The 23,511-nt window shown below is 38.6% G+C and overlaps 1 protein-coding gene across 1 annotated transcript in view; it reads right to left on the bottom strand.

Annotated features, from left to right (window-relative positions):
* The window catches only part of LOC143227967 (protocadherin Fat 1-like), a 46,491-nt gene extending 23,377 nt beyond the window's left edge, over positions 1 to 23,114 (bottom strand). The window contains exons 1-2 of the mRNA XM_076459318.1: positions 22,814 to 23,114; positions 9,720 to 10,034 (exon numbers count right to left, since the gene is read on the bottom strand). Of these exons, the coding sequence (XP_076315433.1) occupies positions 9,720 to 10,034; positions 22,814 to 23,114 (616 nt within the window). The remainder of the gene's footprint in view (positions 1 to 9,719; positions 10,035 to 22,813) is intronic.
* Positions 23,115 to 23,511: the final 397 nt, after the last annotated feature.

Here is a 23,511-nt window from a genome sequence, read left to right as displayed (position 1 = left end):
ACCGTCACTCTTATAACGCACTAACGACTCCAAAGCGACAATGAGACGAAAACCACGGAACATAAGGTTAATAGCCTGACACCATACACAGATGCCGGAAGTTTCTACAAGTACCGAGTTATGTTAATAATAACACAAATTTAGAAATATTCCTTTTCAAACTTTACTATTTTCTAGAATAATGCGTCAGTAAATTCTTGACCACGACAGACCACGACACGGTTTAGGACAGAATTGTCGTACGTTATGTTTTTAATCTGAAACTTTCTAGAAGTATGCGATTTTGTTTAACCACAGGTGACTTCAGCGGATCGTAATGGACGTTACTTTGTCTAAAAGAACCTTCTTGAAAGTTAAAGAAACACAACTTGAGTCGCATATAAAACACGAGTTAGGCTTAACTTGGTCAGTTCCTTACAGTCAATCAGTAATTTAGTTCAGTGCTGAGAATATTTTGCTTCTGTTTCGATCGAGAAAAAGAGTTACATATGAATAAACAAGTGGGATGACGTAGTCTATATATGGAGTTACTACCACTACCGAATGAACGTTGGTTACATTAATCCTGGAACTTAAAAAAGTTCAAAGTTCAAAAAAAATATTTTTTTCTTTTGTTGGAATGGATTAATCCAAAAGATATATAAATATAGAAATTATTTTGCGTTTAACAGCGAACATACAAATAAAATAATTCACCTCAGTGGCTCGATGGTAAGTCAGAGAATCTATAACGCTAAAGAGTTGGGTTCGATACCCACGAAGGGCACAGTACATACTGCAGTGTGTGTGTAGCTTTGTGTTTGATAGCAAACAAGCAAACCTTTAGTATTATTAATGCCTTAGCTTGAAATTAGGAGATCTGTGTCTCCGACATTCTTACGGCGCATGCGCAAATACAGCATTATATCGCAACGTGAAGAATTCTGAGTTGATCTTTACAGTGAGGAAGCAAAGATCAATTCCGCGATAACTGTAACATTACGCCCAAGAGAAAATAGTTCGTTCTGATTTATGTTCACTTCATTTAGATATACACGCCTCCCCAGAGGCACTGCGACATATCTGCGGACTTACGGTGCTACAAACTGGGTTTCGATACCTGTGGTGGGCAGAGCACAGATAGGCCATTGTGTAGCATTGTGCTTGACTTCAAAGAACAACAGACAAACAGACATTTTGTTTACAGATACAAAAGAACGTTTTGGGGCTGCTCACTGATATATATATATTTTTTTTTTTCCACTGTAAAAACTGTAACTTGGAGGAAACATATAAGAAAATGTTTACCGTGACATAAATCTATAACACCCGATCGTAACCACGTAAAGTCTAAGTTACAATAGACAATACGAAGCGGGGTGGCATGATGGTGGTCCACCTATCAGTTTTATCAAACTGCACTGGCCACTTGACATTCTAGTACTCTTTGTGGGTAAGGTCTTACTCGAGTACGCTTGTCAATTGGCTCAAGAAGGTTGGTTTGTTTACTTAAACCTGCCTACGGTTTCACCATTTGTGATGTCTTAGAAAATTCAACATAAGATCTGGTACTGCAATAATATTGTGGAGTGTGGGGGCTCCAGGGAAGGCGAAGGCACGTTTTGAAGTAACTTATGCCCAAGTCTTAATGTTTCCCCTAGTACGACGTTAAGCGTCGCTTTATTTTGTGTGTGCAAAGCAAATTTTCAACCGATCGTGCTCTTAGTAATTTAAAGATTCGATCGTTAATGTTGGTCAGAAAGGGAGATGAAACATTTGGTGAATGTGGGCAGAATTTTAAGCACACTTCCGTTAGCACGAAAATACATGTTTTTACAAACTACGTGAAGAAATAAAATGTTAACACTTGGAGTTGTTTCATGAAGACCATCTTTAAGAAGCTACACTGTCATAAGCCTAAAACCCGAATGACACCCAACTAATTCTCAATGGTCGCATTAAAAACACAAAAAACAAGGCTAGTGGTGTCATTAAACATCACCCACATATTTAATAGTCTAATAGTCCTAGGATACAACATGCACATTAAAAGAGTGTAACAAGTGCTGTACCAGCCTTGGTTTGATAACATGTCACATGTACAGCCTCAATTCACTCGTATCCTAGAACTTAAGACATCTCTTCCACCACGACTTAAACCTCTGGTCGCTACACAGAGTTACATTTCGCTAGCGTTACTAATTTTCGTCTCTCGTGACCTTAGGCTTCTGACCTCCTGAGCCTTGTATACCTCTCTCACCTTAGACCTCAATTTCCTCGTTTCATTTACAAACCAAGACTCTGTAGTTTACTAATATGTTTTATTAACGCAATCTATCACCCGACATCAGTATTTCAGCAACCAGTCCGGCATAATCACGGGTTCGAGGGATCCAACACGTACAAGTAAGATGAAAACTGAAGACATGTTTACACATAAATCATAGTGTACTTGTATTTTAGCCATCTGCGACAATTCAGAGGCGAAGCGAGTCGGTCCTCGGTATCGAAAAGTTTGGTAAACGGTTCTCTAGATGTTTGTTTGTTTTGAATTTCGCGCAAAGCTACTCGAGGGCTATCTGTGCTAGCCGTCCCTAATTTATCGGTGTAAGCCTAGAGGAAAAGCAGATAGTCATCACCACCCACCGCCAACTCTTGGGCTACTCTTTACCAACGAATAGTGGAATTGACCGTAACATTATAACGCCCCACGGCTGAAAGGGCGAGCATGTTTGACGCGACGGGGATTCGAACCCGCGACCCTCAAATTACGAGTCGAACGCCTTAACACGCTTGGCCATGCCGGGCCAGAATTTGAACAAATAGTGGATAGAGATGTTTTGAAACAAAGGATCTGACACGAAAGAGGAAGAAGAAGACACGAAAAATAACATAGAATAAAGTAAATATGAGCTAACCCTTGTTATCTGTTATTAGTATGGTACTCAAACTGTGTTATTGTGTTTTCTTTGTAATTCTGTACCCACATCCCTATGTTTATAATATGTTATCGTTGGAGGTAACTGATATTTGAAACCATGTCCTCTAAATAGAGCAACTAACCACCATCTTGTTTTGTTTCTTCAACTAGTTATACCTATTACTAATAGCAGGTTGAATTTTAGTTCCGATCTGGTTTGGTAATTTTCTTTGATCGGCAGTCCATATTAATTAACCATTTCGGCTTATTTCAGTTTATTCACTGATTTATTTTTAAGCTACTTCTATATTTCTTTACACATTTTTGTTAAAACACTAAATTGTACAATAGGCTAACCCATTGCAGGGAGTTAACCTCTCGTTTTACCGTTGCGAGTCCTTAAGCCTAAATACCAAGCTACCGGGGGCGTTTCAGTTGTAGCATGATAATCACTAGGTTTCGTCATACACTGGTTTAGGACCTGGGTGGATTCTCGTAATAACGTTACTACAATATTTGATGTTAGAACTTCTTCACAGAGCAGTCCAACATGCTCAGTTAGCACGACTAACAAACAAACGTTACTACAATATTTGATGTTCGAACCTCTTCACAGAGCAGTCCAACATGCTCAGTTAGCACGACTATCAAACAAACGTTACTACAATATTTGATGTTCGAACCTCTTCACAGAGCAGTCCAACATGCTCAGTTAGCACGACTAACAAACAAACATTACTACAATATTTGATGTTCGAACCTCTTCACAGAGCAGTCCAACATGCTCAACTGGCACGACTAACAAACACGCTGAAAGTTAGAATGAAAGTACCAGCGGTTTTCTTTCTACACGTAACAGAAAGCCTCAGTTCTGGCACAAACTTTAAAATATTCATCAGGACGGCAATTGTTTCTTGTGTGTAAAAATAACTTTGATAAAAATAAAATATACGTTTATGTTTCTAACGAATTTCTTTCGACAACTCAAGTTCACGATAGTAAAACATTAACAACAGACCTCCCGATGTGACAGTGGTGAGTTTATAGACTTAGAACGTTAAAATCCAGGGATACGATCCCGTAGTGGACGCAGAAGATAAGCCAAATGTGGCTTTGCTGTAATACAAATTTTAACGTCAAGGGTGCGCAACTGTTGATGCATTCAAACCATTACCAGCTTCAGTTCGCACATATTGGTTATCTTAACAAATGTCTTAACTTCCCGTATCAGTCGCACATATCGGATGTTATCTTAACAAATGTCTTAACTTCCCGTATCAGTCGCACATATCGGATGTTATCTTAACAAATGTCTTAACTTCCCGTATCAGTCGCACATATCGGATGTTATCTTAACAAATGTCTTAACTTCCCGTATCAGTCGCACATATCGGATGTTATCTTAACAAATGTCTTAACTTCCCGTATCAGTCGCACATATCGGATGTTATCTTAACAAATGTTTTAACTTCCCGTATCAGTCGCACATATCGGATGTTATCTTAACAAATGTCTTAACTTCCCGTATCAGTCGCACATATCGGATGTTATCTTAACAAATGTTTTAACTTCCCGTATCAGTCGCACATATCGGATGTTATCTTAACAAATGTCTTAACTTCCCGTATCAGTCGCACATATAGGATGTTATCTTAACAAATGTCTTAACTTCCCGTATCAGTCGCACATATCGGATGTTATCTTAACAAATGTTTTAACTTCCCGTATCAGTCGCACATATCGGATGTTATCTTAACAAATGTCTTAACTTCCCGTATCAGTCGCACATATATCGGATGTTATCTTAACAAATGTCTTAACTTCCCGTATCAGTCGCACATATCGGATGTTATCTTAACAAATGTCTTAACTTCCCGTATCAGTCGCATATATCGGATGTTATCTTAACAAATGTCTTAACTTCCCGTATCAGTCGCACATATAGGATGTTATCTTAACAAATGTCTTAACTTCCCGTATCAGTCGCACATATCGGATGTTATCTTAACAAATGTCTTAACTTCCCGTATCAGTCGCACATATAGGATGTTATCTTAACAAATGTCTTAACTTCCCGTATCAGTCGCACATATCGGATGTTATCTTAACAAATGTCTTAACTTCCCGTATCAGTCGCACATATCGGATGTTATCTTAACAAATGTCTTAACTTCCCGTATCAGTCGCACATATCGGATGTTATCTTAACAAATGTCTTAACTTCCCGTATCAGTCGCACATATCGGATGTTATCTTAACAAATGTCTTAACTTCCTGTATCAGTCGCACATATCGGATGTTATCTTAACAAATGTCTTAACTTCCCATATCAGTCGCACATATCGGATGTTATCTCAACAAATGTCTTAACTTCCCGTATCAGTCGCACATATCGGATGTTCTCTGAACAAATGTCTTAACTTCCCGACACCATAGAATTTACTTCGTCATGTAATTTGTTTCTTTTCAGTTTCAGTCTCGAAGTAATTAAATATTAATCAGAAAAGCCTATTAATTTTAGACAATTGTTGGAACATCTTGTTATCGAGGTTTTTACTAAGCCTATACAGATATAGAAATATATTACTGTTGAGATTTTTACTAACTCTATATAGCTATAGAAATGTCTTACTACTGAGATTTTTGCTAACTCGATACAGCTATAGAAATATATTACTGCTGACATTTTTTCTAACTCGATACAGCTATAGAAATATATTACAACTGAGATTTTTACTAACTCTATACAGCTATAGAAATATCTTACCACTGAGATTTTTACTAACTCGATACAGCTATAGAAATATATTACTACTGAGATTTTTGCTACTATTCGATCAGAGTATTTCAAGGTTTGACAGTGGATCCATTCTCTCTAATCAACGAGTTAAAAATTAGGGGAGACTCGTGCAGGTCACCTTCGTGTGGCATTAAGTCAATATGAAAAATAATGTTACTTCTACAAGAGAAAGCAAACAAGACCAGCTAGATAGCTACAACCACAAGGAGTCTCTTCTAATAAACTGACAATTTTCTTGGCAAATAACATAATTTCCCACTTCAAGTGAGTCAGTTTGGAAATCCTTCACAGAAAAACAAACAAACAAACTTCCAATGCCGTCTCTCTCATTACTGGTTCCTTGTCATGACTATTTTTAATGTCGTGACGTGATTTTCATGATGAAAAATTTAACTGGTGGAAAGCCACAATAACATAACTGACTTTTTTTTTTTTCGGTTTGTTTATGACCCATTTCTTCCGTGTTGTTGACCAACTGACACCAACAACTTTCTTTTTTTTGTTTAGGTTTGGGCAATTACAATATATTTTCCATTTTCAAAGCTCAACAAACTCACCCCACCATACCCCCCTCTATTTTCCATTTTCAAAGCTCAACAAACTCACCCCCACCATACCCCTCTATTTTCCATTTTCAGAGCTCAACAAGCTCACCCCACCATACCCCTCTATTTTCCATTTTCAGAGCTCAACAAGCTCACCCCACCATACCCCTCTATTTTCTATTTTCAGAGCTCAACAAGCTCACCCCACCATACCCTCTGTTTTCCATTTTCAAAGCTCAACAAGTTTCACCCCAATTATACTCTCTTTTCCATTTTCAAAGTTTCAATAAGTTTCACCTCTAATTATACTCCTCTCTATTTTCCTTTTCAAAGCTTCAATAAGTTTTACCCCAATTATATTCTCTATTTTTCCATTTTCAAAGTTTCAACAAGTTTCACTCCTTTACTTATACTCTCTATTTTCCATTTTCAGAGTTTCAATAAGTTTTACACTAATTATACCTCTTTTTTCCATTTTCAAAGCTTCAACAAGTTTCACCCCACCATACCCTCTATTTTCCAAGGCTCAAAGTTTCCATAAGTTTCACCCCACCATATACCTCTCTATTTTCCATTTTCAAGCTCAACAAGTTTCACCCCAATTATACCCCTCTCTATTTTCCATTTTCAAAGTTTCAATAAGTTTCACCCTAATTATACCCCCCTCTATTTTCCGTTTTCAAAGTTTCAATAAGTTTCACCCTTTTCCCGTTTTCATTATACCCCCCTTATATTTTCCATTTTCAAAGTTTCAACAAGCTCACCCCACCATACCCTCTGTTTTTTTTATTTTCAGAGCTCAACAGGCTCACCCCACCATACCCTCTATTTTCCATTTTGAGCTCAACAAGTTTCACACCACCATACCCCTCTATTTTCCATTTTCAGAGCTCAACAAACTCACCCCACCATACCCCCCTCTATTTTCCATTTTGAAAGCTGATCAAGCTCACACCACCATACCCCTCTATTTTCCATTTTCAAAGCTCAACAAGCTCACCCCACCATACCCCCCTCACACAGCGACACAGATGTAATTTGTTTCTTCTCTTTTTTTATTTCGCGCAAAGTTTTACGAGGGCTATCTGTGCTAGCCGTCCCTAATTTAGCAGTGTAAGACCAGAGGGAAGGCAGCTAGTTTATCATCACCCACCGCCAAATCTTAGGCTACTATTTTACTAACGAATAGTGGGCGTTATAGCATAACTTACCCACAGCCGAAACGGCAAACACGTTTGGTGTGACAGGGATTCGAATCCGCGTGCTCCTCAGATTACGAGCCAAACGCCCGAACCACATGGCCATGCCACAGGTTTAAGTTTGAAGGCTTAAAACGGTAAAAACCGGGTGTCGATATACCCGATGGATACAGCACAGACGGCTCATTGTTTTAGTTTTGTGCTTAACTACAAACAAACATTTGCCCTCTTCTCCTTGTGTGTATTTTTTAAAACTTTTTATGCTGTGTTTAGCTATTTTTTACTTCTATGTATTAAACAAACTATCAACTACACAAATGTTTCGTTTTTCAAAACTCAGAAGTAGATTCTTATGGTATAGTACCAACTAACACTCATGACTAACTCGAAAGTTACAATATAGTTTGGCCCGCAAAGCTACAAGAGAGCTATCTGCGCTAGCCGTCCCTAATTTAGCAGTGTAAGACTAAAGATAAGGCAGCTAGTCATCACCACCCACCGCCAACTCTTGGGCTACTTTTTTGACCAACGAATAGTGGGATTGATCGTCACATTATAACACCCCAACAGCTGAAAGGGCGAGCATGTTTGGTGTGATGGGAATTCGAACCCGCGACCCTGAGATTACGAGTCAAGTGCCTTAACCACCTGGCCATGCAGGGCACAGGGATAAGTAAACTTAAAAACTGAATAACAAATTCATTGTATACACATCTTACGCATGCTCTGTTACGCGTACGAGTGTCGTGTAAAACCGTGACAGCGCGTGTTACAAGACAATTTATGCAAGTAAATCAGTTACTATTTTCCCACGAATGTCCAATTGATTCCAACAACTTTGAACAAGTGATAGACGGGCATCCTTCCCACGTGTGAAGACTGGTCAGTCTTGTAAAATGCTTCCAAAATTTGTCCGGTATCCGGAAAGTTTGCTACCACTATCTCCAAAAGATAAATATTCGTACAGCAAAAGTGGTAAACGATGCAATGTCGAAAAAACCCGACCTTTCGAAAGAAAGGGTTTTCACTGGAAATGACAACAACATCTGGAGCAGAGATGGGCATAAGAAATCACATCAGAAATAAACCCCGGAACAGCTTCCGTATCCTCAGACTGTGGCGAGACAGCACAGGCCTTACGTTAGGAAAACGTTGTTGTAGTTCCGCCGTTCAGAAGAAAACAGCTTGGGATCGCCATGGAAATACGGATCTCAGTATTGGCATTGACAGGGCTGTTATGGAAAGGTCACTGTAGTGATATTTATTGTCTAGGAGCAGACAATGAAGGACTGTCATGGAAAATAAAGTCTTTAGTAACATCGACATAACTGTTCTCCAAAGAAGTTTTGATCTAATGGAAAAGTTACTGCGGTGTTTGTTTTTGAATTTCACGTAAAGCTACACGAGGGCTATCTGCGCTAGCCGTCCCTAATTTAGCAGTGTAACACTAGAGGGAAGGCAGCTAGTCATCACCACCCACCGCCAACCCTTGGGCTACTCTTTTACCAACGAACAGTGGGATTGACCGTCATATTATAACGCCCCCACGGCTGAAAAGGCGAGCATGTTTGGTGCGACGGGGATGCGAACCCGCGGCCCTCAGATTACGAGTCGCACGCTTTAACCCACCTGGCCATGCCGGGCCTTGCTGAGGTAATATTGTCTAGGAACTGACAGTGAAGAAGTACCATGGAAAATACGGTCTTCTGGACTAACACGTCAAACTTACCATAATCACAAGTAGTATATATTACACTAGAAATATCAGATGCGATATGACGTCATAATACCACGGATAATCATTTTTATCACTTCCGTCATTAATGATACAATACAACTTGCATATGACAATATGTTTCAACTATATTATTTGTTTTAAGCCACAAATGACAAGCCTTTGACTGGTATAAAACACGTCAGCTTGTACATCTGGTTTTGGTTTAGATATCTTTACAGTAATAAAATCCTCTCACATAAACTGGTTCTGTTTCAGTACACACATTTTGATTGATTTCGATTTCTGTTAATTTATGCAAAATAAAATTAAGAAAGGCAGTTTCTCTGTATGATCCTTCAAATAAAGTCCAAATCCTCATTGATAAAATCCCTAAAACAGTAACTAAGAGAATCTCCGAGCATCCAATTCATTTGGTTGTGAACAAGTAATCCCTTTCTCTCCTCTTTGAGGATCTAACTTAAATACTACTGCGTTCGCTTGTGGACTGGTTTGGTGTGGACTACAAGTTAAAAATATGGTACAAATTAGAAACAATTACCTGTCGTTCTGTCGATATCAAAAAATCCTTGCGGGTCACCACTAACGATTTCATATCGAATACCCTCAGCAGTAGAAGAGTCCTGGTCAAAAGCGTCCAACTTGACCACAAAGGTTCCGGGTTCGGCGTTCTCCGTCACACTAGGATAGTAGGCAGGCTCGTTGGTCAGGGGTGTGTTGTCATTTTCGTTTAGAACTTTTATATAGACGTCTATACGACCACAGAGGGGAACTGTCCCCCAGTCTCTAGCGTAGATGGACAGCCAGTAACTCGAAGTACTTTCATAGTCCAGGGGAGCACGAGTCCGTATTATGCCTGCACAGAAAATCAGGAGTTGAAACACTTTAAAGAAAATCGATACCAGTTAAAACAATTTCTAAAATTTAAGCCATTATATCCAAAATGGATGATACGAATGCGATCCTCGAAGAGAAAGTATGTTACGTTTTTTGGTTCCCAATCGGCATGTTTATTCTTGGCAGATATAAATGTAACTACTCTTAAAGAGGCACTTTTAAGGAAAACAGACAGGGTATTCATCTAAACTCCATTAACACAGTACTTACTTCTGTAGTAATGTTAAAAATAATTTAATCGTAATACTTCTAATTATCTGTGGCATTACCACACATCAAGTAATAATGTGGCATTACCACACATCAAGTAATAATGTGGCATTACCACACATCAAGTAATAATGTGGCATTACTACACATTAAGTAATAATGTGGCATTACTACACATCAAGTAATAATGTGGCATTACCACATATTAAGTAATAATGTGGCATTACTACACATTAAGTAATAATATGGCATTACTACACATTAAGTAATAATCAAGTGAAAAAACGGCGAATTTTGTACTTTATAACGAGATCTTGTGATTTCGCTTTTTTAATTTAAAACAAAAATTAAAAGTTTTAAACCGTACCACAATAACATAAGTTAAAACTCCTCCCAATAAACTATTATGGTATGTATGACGTTCTGTCCAGAGCGATTCACGAAAATATTTGCGCATAATTATTTAATACAGCAAACCCTGTATATTCGTAGGGTATATGAATAAAGCTCTATCATCAAATGTGTATAACAAAATCGTTATGTCCTCCAGATCTTAACAACGCTGTCATACCCTCCCTCAGGCATATAACACTATCGTTATATTGTTAAAGTCAGACAACGTCAGTACATCTTTGGGATGTAACAGGCGTTGCTGTGTTCGCATAATGATATAAATACGTCTTTACGGAAAAGATTGAAACAATGAAATAATATTACAGCATCCTTGGGAATGTAACAATACCGTTACATTCCCCAGTGTACCAAAATAAACAAATAAATGTTTGTTTATGATGTTTATGAATTTCGCGCAAAGCTACTCGAGAGCTAACTGCGCTTGCCGTCCCTAATTTTGAAGTGTAAGACTAGAGAGAGGGCAGCTAGTCATCACCACTCACCGCAAACTCTTGGGCTACTCTTTTTGACCAACGAATAGTGGGATTGATCGTCACATTATAACACCCCAACAGCTGAAAGGGCGAGCATGTTTGGTGTGATGGGAATTCGAACCCGCGACCCTCGGATTACGAGTCGAGTGCCTTAACCACCTGGCCATGCCGGGGCCCTTGGTCTGTCAGTATAGCTTTCTGATATTTAGTTAACTCACTGCTTTAAAAACAGTTGTATAAATTCTGTTTCTAAACTGTTTGTAAACATTAATTTGCTCGTAGGATGATATTACAAACACTACTGTTATTTCTATGCTAATTCGTCATGACCATTTCTTACCAGTTTCCTGGATGTCATTAGATGTCCACTTCAATTCTGATGTTATTTTACTGCTTTTTGTTTTGCTAGTTTTCTAAGATTTTGTTACATACGTTACTGTCACTTTTGTATTAATTTATTTTTATGCTTCTCAGGCCATTTTTAATATTTTACTACTATTATTTTTATACTTTTTGTTTGTTTAAAATTAAGCACAAAGCTACACAATAGGCCATCTGTACTCTGTTCACCACGGGTATCGAAACCCAGTTTCTAGCGGTTTTTTAACACTACACTAATTGTTTCTTTGCTACTTTCCTATATTTTATTACATATGCTGTTAGTATATTTATGTTGATTACTGTTTTCGCTAGTTTCCGTAGATCTCATAAGAGTTAGAGTGAACATAAGTTCCATTAATCGAACTGGTCCAAATAACTCATGTGGTAAATTTAAATCTTGCGCTCTGAAAACAAGAACAAACTTATTTCTTCCACTGTAATAATTTCTAGATGCCCGCAACATCAAACATACTCTCCCTTTCAGCCGTGGGAACATTATAAAGTGACGGTGAATCACACTATTTGTTGTTATAAGAGTAGCCTAAGAGTTGGCGGTGGGTGATGATGACTAGCTGCATTTCCTCTAGTCTTACACTGCTAAATTAGGGACGGTTAGCGCAAATAGTCTTCGTGTAGCTTTGCGCGAAATACAAAAAAACAAACCAAGTAATTTCTGGCCAGAGCAAAATTAGCTCTGAACATAGGAAATGTTGTGATGAGACCGGAGAAGTCTCGTCACTTCTAATGAAACGCCTTTAGTTCTTCCATCCTTCGTGGTCGCAGAAAAACACCAACGATTCGTTAAAGTGAGAATAACAACAGTGGTCAGATATCGGTGTTGTTTCCCAGTTATTTGAACTCACTCAAGTGAACGTTTCGAACTCCCACTTGAAACTAGCTGGTTCACGTCTACTCTTCAAGTTCCGGTCACTGAGCGCACACAATACGCCCTTTCAGATGGATATTGGTGGAAGCTCAGTAGGACGTATAGAAAGTTAGGAGCCAGTAATGCGACATAACGACCCTACAAGGCTTAGCTTCCATCTTTCATTCGTGCAACGTCCGCAAGTACAAGAAAAACGTATGAATAATACAAAAACGTTCCATTGTGTTTGAGCCTAAAGTGTGTATATTTGGAGTTGAATGAGTTATCATTGGAACAGCTATCCAAACTTACAATATTTACTCTTGTAATCCTTTCTTTCATTTAGCTTCCGATTCCTAAACAAAAAACAATATTTCTTACACTAATGGGTTTCACGACTCCTTATTGGACGACTTGTCACCACTCCTCATAACTGCTCCTTGTGCCGGTGCTTTTCGATAGAACCCAGCTCGGCCCTGATGGTCGAGAATACAAATTAGGTTTTACGGATTGTGATTGGTCAAAATTATCAGTATCACCCGGGTTTAGTTCTTTGATTTCGACATCACACGTCTGAGATACACATACAGTTCTGCCTTTATTGTCAGATTACTTGTTTCAAACAGATCACAGAAAGGAGTCAACGTATTGTTTTGTGTGTTTTTTTTTGCCGATACAGAGAACCAGAGTAAGGACCCCAAAAAAATGTTGGTTTTAATACATTCACGTTCTATATAAAACGGTCCGGGCGTGGCTTGGTAGTTAGCGTGAAGGAATGTGAATCAGAAGATTTATTTCGCGTCTCGTTGCCGTAAAAAACAAAACAAAACAAGGTCAGCACACTTCGGGGCCGTGACTGCCTTCTAAGAACAAGGATTAACACCCTCGTAGTCCAGGGGTTGGCGGAGTGTGCTGTAGTCTAGCTGCCTTCGTTTTAGTCTAGCGCAACTGTTCTCTTCATACCTTTTCGTGAATATCCAAAACAAACAAAAAATGTAAAAATACACATAATAACACATACGTATGTGTGTATTTAATCAATAAACAGTTGACCCACTGAATATTACTGAAAAATAAATTAGGCACAAGGCCATAATATTATTCACACACGTGAATCAATTTAGGATACAATGTGATTAATTAAAAATATTTAAACACGTCAAAAATAATAAATATACACACACAGATGGCGTTTCTCTCCACATTTTATGTTTAATTAGACTTTATCCAATAAAGTCGTGGAGCTAAACAACTCGATAAATAAGCGGTTTTCCAGAAACCGTGTTTAAAAACTGATAGTTTGTTTGTTTGTTTTGAATTTCGCACAAAGCTACACGAGGGCTATCTGTGCTAGCCGTCCCTAATTTAGTAGTATAAGACGAGAGGGAAGGCAGCTAGTCATCACCACCCACCGCCAACTCTTGAGCTACTCTTTTACCAACGAATAGTGGGATTGAACGTAACTTTATAACGTCCCCACGGCTGAAAGGGCGAGCATGTTTGGTGTGACAGGGATTCGAACCCACGACCCTCAGATTACGAGTCGAACGCCTTAACACACTTGGCCATGCCGGGCTTAAAAACTGTTGGACGCATGAATCACAACTGGAAAATTCTAGAAGTAATACTTTAGTTTTATTTCTTTACCACACCAAGTACGACAAAATTAAAATAACAGTTTATGAGTCACGACTTAGTACACACGAATGTACTTTTTTTTTCTACCAAACAATCGAAATAAACTGTGAAACCTTCGCTTCTCTATTATTTAACCTTAACGTGGATCACCGTGTACGAAGTCAACTTCAAAAACAAATTTCAATACACACTTATGTATAATGTTGGGTGATTATTTGCGCAGGGTTTTCGAAAGTGCGTCTCGAGAGAAAACAAAACCCGAATTAAGAGTAACAAATATTTTCAGTTGTTGCCTTTGAAGAGTCCCCCCCCGCCGGTACAGCGGTGAGTCCACGGATTTAAAACGCTAAAATCAGGAGTTCGATTCCCCTCGATGGACTCAGCAGATAGCCCGATGTGGCTTTGCTATAAAAAAACACACGCGCCTTTGAAGATCACGTGTCATGCTGCTTTGTAGCCTACAAACTGAATAATTCTTCTCGTGACGACAGCACAAGCTAGAACGTTTTGTATTATTTATGTGGCATCATTTTAGTGTCTACCGACCGAATGACAGACAACACAATACAGTGGAGCACCATTAAGCCGCGGACCAGTAAACCGCGAAATCGCTTAAGTCGCTGTAGCAAGTCTTGTGAGCGATGTGAGCGAGGATTATCGCGGCTCACCGCTAATTTAAGAACGTGTGAAAACGCGGCTTACGAATTTAATCCTGGCTTTATAACTTCAAGGGGATATTTAAAAAGGATTTGCTTTAATTTGGGAAATAAATAAAATATATTACAATAGAAATCGACCGTTAATCTACCTTATCCGCTCTCTATGTCAGTTTATGGAGGCCGCCATTGTTACCGAATCACACCTCTCCATACAAAGTTAATCCGCGATAAATCCGTGAAAAAAAGTGATCAATAATTAAAGTATTATTTTTAATTCGATAATCCGATATAATGATCACGCAATGGCCCGGATGAGGCTCCTCGGCGGAGCTGTTGGCGAGTTCGGCTTTTCAGTCACAAAGGTTTAAGCCGCAGTATTTAACCGCGGCTTAACGGCGCTCCCCTGTACTGTATAGTAGAACGAATTGTTAAACAGATGGTGTATATTCCATGAATTAATTAGGAATATTTTCAACACTGATCTTTTAATGCAACATTTCTCAAGTACCAGATAACAAGTCGGTGACAACCACTCCGCTGGTCTCAGGTATAAAAGATGTTGTTATCTGATGCGACCCAACTACATGATTTTTCTTTTATACTCACCAGTTTTCCATTTAAATATAAGTTTAAGTATTGTTATGGGTAATAATTAAGTATAGTTTATCAAGTGTACGTAGTTGTGATATACAAAGTCTCCCTTTTTTAGTTCACAAAAATTAATGTCTTCCTTAGTAATGTTGTGAATTTCCTGCCAATAATATGTTTCTTTCTTCAGATGCTTCATCGTAAGACCAACAAAAATCAATACCTCGTTTTTTTAATTACAATCCACTGAAAAAAAAGGTAAAACAAGCACCGTCAACACAGTTTGCTAGGCCTAAGTAGTTATGAACCAAACACACATGCGTTTTTCCACTTCAAGAATAAGGCGTTCGACTCGTAACCTGAGGGTCGCGAATTCGAATCCCCGTGGCACCGAACATGCTCGCCCTTTCAGTCGTGGGGGCGTTATTATGTGACGGTCAATCCCACTGTTCGTTGGTAAAAAGAGTAGCCCAAGAGTTGTCGGTGGGTGGTGATGACTAGCTGCCTTCCCTCTAGTCTTACACTGCTAAATTAGGGACGGCTAGCGCAGATAGCCCTCGTGTAGCTTTGTGCGAAATTCAAAAAACAAACAAACAAGTCTATACCCTTCTGCAATAAGCAAATTTACCCTTTTTTTTATGAAGAACGTTTACTTCGACCACAAACTTTAATTCACAAGCTAAATTTAGTTAAGATTAAGTTAACTTAGTTATAAATGCATAAACTCACTGAAATAATTACAATCTTAATTGCTTCTTCAAGTGGCTTTCTTAAAGCATATTAAATTTAATCGAACAATCAAATCTGGTATGAGATTATTCTGTTCGAGCCCCTCCCTCGGGATTCATGGACGCCACGTTTGAAAGTTTGTTCATATCCTCCCTCACAATCTAGCAAGACCACACGTGACGCACGTGCTCATACACCACAGACGGGAAATATTTTAGGGTTCAAGATCCCTCTGGGGTAGCAAATTTATCAGCAAGTGAAACCAAGCCACGAGCTACTGCAATCGATTTGATCGATATTCTGTAATAGCTCCACCCACCCGAAGTGCGGAGGGCGATTTGTAACTCAGCGCGCATCCTTTGATCCACAGCCCGACACGCTAAGCAGTAAAGCTTTCTTAACTCACCAGCTCAAACGTTTCAGATGCAACGGTACAGGCCAGTTGATGGGGTATGCTCTAAAAATAACACAGTTTTCTAAACGTAGCACACTTAACTCACGTGCAGTGTTGTAAATATAGAACACTTTGTGTGAAACAACCAAGAAATATCACTGAAGTTGATGAGAAACAGGAAAAAAAAAATGTTCTGCTTTAATATCTTTTTAATTTGCCAGTACTTGATACACGTCAATATGTGCGCATGCGTACGAGGCTATATAAAATTATGTATATAGTCGTATTGCAAGTACAACGTACAAAGCATCTCGCATAGATCTTACTTCAGGCACAAAACAATAACTTGTTGATAACACCCGTTCGGCCATTACTTTGTTTTGCAGAAACGATTTCACTGCCACACTGTAATGAGGACAAGAATCTTATCACAATTAATTTACAATCATTCTTTATTTAGGGAAGAAACCGAAGAAGCAGTCAAAGTCACTGCGGATTTAATCAGAGCCAAACAACACAAAGGACTATAAGCTCGTGAATACCACGTGCTTCAAATCAAGTCTTATCCTTAACATTCCAGGAATCTACTTAAGTAATGAGCACTCCCTCCTTCCCCTTCAAGCCCAAACCTACTAAAAACATTCTCCTGTTTTATCTACGACCTCTGACGTGAATCCTTAGAGACACAGGTCTCGATACATCTGGTGCATGTGGGCATGATACTATTTTAGGGCCTACCACTTGACACAAGCACGAGGGGCAGTCTACAAGAACTTGAAACACAAAACGAATTATTAAAAGTAGTGACGTTGTCTCCATTTCCAAGTGACGTTGTGTGTCCACTTGAAACCCAATAGCAAATGTTGATTATTTCGAGGGAACGCCACCGAGTTTCATTTACCCAAGTGTTATTGACGAAATTCACACAGACTTCACAAACAATGTTTTGTAAAATACATGTGCTGCAAATTTATTATGAATTCGTGACTTTTTCGCTTACAGAGTCGTTAAACATCTAGAGAAAAATGTGTATACAAAATTATCATTAACGTTGCAATTAATTTCACCAATTATTTCCAATTCCACTAGGGGGTGTTTTACACTGAAAATAAATGATTTCCCCATTTTGTTTCGCTGGTATTTTTTTTTTGCTGAGTGAAAAGAAAAAGAAAAGAAAACGATAAAAAAAATTGTTGAAAACATGAAGACCTTGACGGTGGTGAGTGATACAAGTCGGTTTTTTGAAGGGTTTGTTTTGTTTTCTGAGTTTCACGCAAAGCTACTCGAGGGCTATCTGCGCTATCCGTCCCTAATTTTTCAGTGTACGACTAGAGGGAAGACAGCTAGTCATCACCACCCACCGCCAACTCTTGGGCTACTCTTTTACCAACGAATAGTGGGATTGACCGTTACATTATAACGCCCCACAGTTGAAAGGGCGAGCATATTTGGTGTGACGGGGATTCGATCTCACGACTCTCAGATTACGAGTCGAGTGCCTTAACCACCTGGCTATAACGGGACGTTTTCAAGGGTAACAAATCAGTGTTCGATCCTCTGAATGATGGATAAAATCAGAATATAAAACATGCACAAAACGTTCCAAATACATTTATCGCAAAGTATTAAAGTAAACTAACTACACCGTATGTATTAACAAAATACAATAAATTTATTTTCATCACGGTGTCTTAGATTTTATATGAAACTTGTTTCACCAAATAGCGTTATAAGTGTAACAATTGGATTCAGTTTTATCCATTTTGATGTGATACGTTTCATCATTCGAAATGCTACATTTTTTTTCTGGACTATTTAAGTATTTTTTAACTAAGTACTTCTTGGTTAGATTGTTCTTACTGTTTCTCTTTTAGTCTACGACGTTTTGCTTCTGTTCCGTTTGGGCTGAGCGTGGCCAAATATTTAACGTATCGGGCTGCGGTTCGCACGTGTATCGCTTAAACTCTTCAAAACCTCGAGACCGTGAGTGCTTCTGGCTGCCTGCCTTAACCAGTTTAGTTTAGGAGCAATTATATTTGAATGCTACGGAAGAGGGGGTGGGAATTATGATCTGGCTGTTTTAATAGCATGTGTATGTTCTTTGTAGTAAAGTCACATCGGGCTATTTACTGAGTGCACCGAGGGGAATCAAACATCTGATTTTAGTGTTAGAGATCCGCAGACTGTAATAGTAGGGGGCTGTTTTATAGCTCACGTGCGTATAGGGTGTCATTCAGATAGGGAATGTCGCATTATCTACAACAAACTTCCATTTTGTTCCATTATGGTTCGTTCGAAAACCGTCACCCGCTGGTACAGCGGTAAGTCTATGGATTTACGACGCTAAAATCAGGGGTTCGATTCCCCTCGGTAGACTCAGTAGATAGCCTGATGTGGTTTTGCTATAAGAAAACACACACACATATTCGAAACCCAGAATGACAAAGACTTATTAACTTATTTTTATTTTCCTGACTTGTAACCGGGAAAGAACACACAAACACAAAGGAAACATGTTTGATATTTTCCCCCTAACGTGTAATGGAGTGTCCTTCAAGTTATTTTCTTTAATTTTAAATAAAAAAAATCTATACCAAGAGAAGATTAGGGTTAGGGCTCTCAGCTCCTAATCTAAGGGTCGCACGTTCGAATCCTTGTCACACCAAATATGCTTGTCCTTTTAGCAGTGGGGGGTGTTATAATATATCGCTCAATCTCACTATTCGTTGGTAAAAAGAGTAGCCCAAGAGTTGGCGGTGTGTGGTGATGGCTAGCTCCCTTCTTTCTAGTCTTTCCATGCTAAATTAGGGACGACAAGCGAGGATAGCCTTCGTGAAGTTTTGCGCAAATTCGAAACAAATTTTGTTGTTACAAACCCTGGAGGTAGGTATTTTATTTTTTGAAATACCACGATACAAAGATTTGTGATCAAGAGAATCCACCCTCCTCAATCACGAACAAGACTCGTCTCACTCTGGTCAATACTCCTAACTGTAATCAAAACTGTCTCGTGCTAACACGCTGTTACAAATGTCTCATGTGGAATTTAACCCTTCGGATTTTTATTTATACCCAACCTCTTCTCACGTCGAAGAAGATTCGTTTTGTTTTTGAAGTTCGCGCAAAGTTACACGAGGACCATCTGCGCTAGCCGTCCCTAATTAATTTAGCAGTGTAAGACTAGAAGGAAGGCAGTTGATCATCACCACCCACCGCCAACTCTTGAGTTACTCTTTTACCAACGAATAGTGGGACTGACCGTCACATTATAACGTCCTCACGGCTGAAAGGGCGAGCATGTTTGGTGTGACGAGTTCGAACCCGCATCCCTCACGTTGCGAGTTGCGTGCCTTAACCACCTGGCCATGCCAGGCCCATCAAAAGAAGAAATATTCACTTATATTCCAAACAATGTATCAACTTCACCTCTTGTTTGTTTAAAAGTAAATACAGAACTACACATTGGACAACCTGTGCTCTTCATACCACGGGTATCGAAACCCGGTTTTAGCGGTGATCTTATTTGCATTAAGCTCTAATTACTATATCAAAGCGTTGTTTTGGGTTTACAAGAATAGTAACGTGTCTTTCACATAACTAAAAGTTCACTCATATTCATGCATTTATTTTGTTAGTTTTCATTGTAGCGATGGCGCATGCTCGAAACTACAATAAACTACGTAACCAAAACACCACTAGAATGGATTCCCATAGCTACAGTTTCGAAAGTATAACTTTCACACTCAATTCCTTCTATTTTTCCTTCACAAAGCAAATCATTTCATTGTATATGTAAACGTCCCCACCGATGCCTCTGAGGACTTTTAACGCTAGAAATCGAGATTCGATCCCATGGTGGATAGAATATCAAACATTTATAAAATCGACTTATAAACCTACGTCCTAGACCAATGATGCATTAACTTTCATGTCACAGATGAATTGTTTATCATTTATTTCATGCAATACCTCGTTTTTTTGTCGTGATGTCCAGATATTTAATGAAATATTTCTTGTTTATTCTAACGTAGTATCCAGATTTTCCATAGTTGATTTTTTAACGTTGTGTCCAGATGTGCTATAGAATATGTTTTTTTTCTAACGTGGTGTCCAAATATTCCTTAGTTTTTTGTTGTTTTGTAACGTGGTGTCCAGATATTCCATAGTTTTTTTTGTTGTTTTTAACGTGGTGTCCAGATATTCCATAGTTTTTGTTGTTTTTTTAACGTGGTGTTCCAGATATTCCATAGTTTTTTGTTTTTTTTAACGTGGTGTCCAGATATTCCATAGTTTTTGTTGTTTTTTAACGTGGTGTCCAGATATGCAATGGAATATTTCTGGTTTTACCTGTTGGAACACAGTGTACAGGATTTCCGTTGTTTAAATTTGATTTTACTTCACAGATTTGTTTCTTTAGCACATCGTTAAAGAGATTCAAATTTTTACCACATAGTAACACAAGTGTACGGTGCAAAAAAAAAACACTTATTTTTTGACAAATCGAAAGCTAAAAATCTTTATTATTAATTACGGTTCACAAGTTTCGGTAACACAGTTACCATCATCAGGGCCAAAACAAAAAACAAAAACGGTTTCCGTGGATTTTACTCTTTATAATATTAACGGTAATTATGTAAATATTAAGTCACAAAAACGTGACGAAAATGTAACAAAATAAGAAAACCGAGCGAGATCAGGATACGCTGTCAACTCACCAGTTATTAGTGGAATTAAGGAGACTGGCTTGCATGGGTATCACGGATGGTGTTACCATAAATGTAACGAATGCAAGAGAAACTTGTAACACAAGTATTTTAGTGTGTTTATAAGGCAACATCGGTAATTCTGGAGTTAAACTGACTCCTCAGAAAGTATGATAAAATATGTCCAATGATCTAGAAGGTAGATAAACCCTTGTATTAGGCGATGGGCTTTTTTTGATCATGTATATGGTAAATATTGTGTATAACGACCACTTCTTATTCGAAACCGACAACCACATCACACGGCTTGTGGATGCAGATCCGGTTAGATCATGTTTTTTTATGATGTATAAATGTTGTACATAATTTACTACACAAGTATCTTAAGTTTCTATATCTTTATTTGAAGTTCACCGCTTGCTATATTCGGAGCTACACATTTTATCTCACCATTTATCAGTTTTTACCGAGTTAGCAGTTTTGTTTTTTTCACGACATAGCCCCTTTAAGAGCAATAAACTAAGAGTTTCTCAACGCAAGGATATTCAAATTTGTAATTACAACTAAAAGCGAAATAAGTAGGCTTAAGTATACACTTATCTTCAAACGTACAAATAAAAATATATTTATGTGAGCTTAAATTACTAAAGCATCTTTCCTTTACTGTGTATAGTGACAATTTGTTTATCTAACCAACTTACCGATGGTCACCCGTATATCATGCGACTGCGCAGACTCAGAGCCCTGACACTCTTAATGCAATTCAATTTAAATACTAATTCTCAAGTGAAAATATATATATATATTGTAGGTATCTTTGTACGAAGATTAACTTGCAGGGCGTTCTCCTATTTCGCGATCATAAAAGCGCGCGAGAAAGGAGGGCTAACTGTTGCGTTAAACCATAAACTGTATCGGTAAAGCAAGCTACAAAAACAAGTCACTCCACAACTAAAAATCAGAGTGGTCTATTCCAACTAAAGTAAGAACCTCTCTTGAAACAGTAAAGAAAATAGATCAAAAGAAGTTTCGGCGTGTACACAATTGCAATGTCAAAGAAATGTCTAAAAACTCCAAACTTCCAAAGCACACGTTGAAAACAAAACTGTATGTTACATGGCATGTGATACACACGAGTGTGACGTGTGGAAAAACAGTTTTTAGCGTTATAAGACTTCGGACTTACCGCTGAGCCACTGGGAAACAAACTTGTAGGAGAAGTAAAAATGTATTCTAAAGATGGCTGGTAGGAGTATTAAAACTTTAATTAAAATAAAGTACAGAACAACGTTTCGACTTTCTTAGGTCATCTTCAGATTAACGTAGTGACACCACAACAGCACGAGGAAATAATACTTTTATTCCGATTGAATTACAATAAGGTATGGTTCCAAACAGACAAGAAACCTATCCACAAGTTCAAGGGAACTTCATCTTTAACACCCAAGTACTAACAATAACTCGTCATCTGGTGTTTTATTGGTTTCTCTGTTGTTTAAAGAAAAGATACGTAATGGGCTACCTGTGCTGTGTTCATAGCGAGTATCAAAACTCTAATTTGTAGCAGTATAACACTTCGGACCTACCAATAAGTCACCGGAAACTTATGTTTGTCACACAGAATCGCTGAATATCCACGATTGAGAGTCTCTGAAGAGTATGTGAAAAGAAACATAGACTTTGCAGTCCAAGACCAAAGCCATCACAACAACGTCATTGGTTCTGGCGAGAAAAGTTGTCATAACGCAGCTAAGAACACCATCGGTGATGGAAGAAGGCTGTTGGAACTGAGGTAAGAACACCATCGGTGGTGGAAGAAGGAGCTGTGGAACTGAGGTAAGAACACCGTCAGTGGTGTAAGAAAGGGATGTTGTTATTGAAATAAGAACACCATCAGTGGTGGAAGAAGGGGAAGTTAGAACTGAGGTAAGAACACCATCAGTGGTGAAAGAAGAGGGCTTTTGGAACTGAGGTAAGAATACCATCGGTGGTGGAAAAGGGGGGTATTGGAACTGAGGTAAGAACACCATCGGTGGTGGAAGAAGGGCTATTGGACTGAGGTAAGAACACCATCGGTGATGGAAGAAGATGTTGGAACTGAGGTAACAACACCATCGGTGGTGGAAGATGTTGGAACTGAGGTAAGAACACCATCGGTGGTGGAAGAAGAGCTATTGGAACTGAGGTAAGAGGCCACCATCGGTGATGGAAGAAGATGTTGGAACTGAGGTAACAACACCATCGGTGGTGGAAGAAGATGTTGGAACTGAGGTAAGAACACCATCGGTGGTGGAAGAAGGAGCTGTGGAACTGAGGTAAGAACACCATCGGTGATGGAAGAAGATGTTGGAACTGGCAAGGTGGTGGAAGAAGATGTTGGAA

This window comes from Tachypleus tridentatus, chromosome 10 (assembly GCF_004210375.1).
Source record: "Tachypleus tridentatus isolate NWPU-2018 chromosome 10, ASM421037v1, whole genome shotgun sequence".
NCBI classification, from domain to species: Eukaryota; Metazoa; Arthropoda; class Merostomata; order Xiphosura; family Limulidae; genus Tachypleus; species Tachypleus tridentatus.
This window is presented reverse-complemented; position numbering and strand designations above follow the sequence as displayed.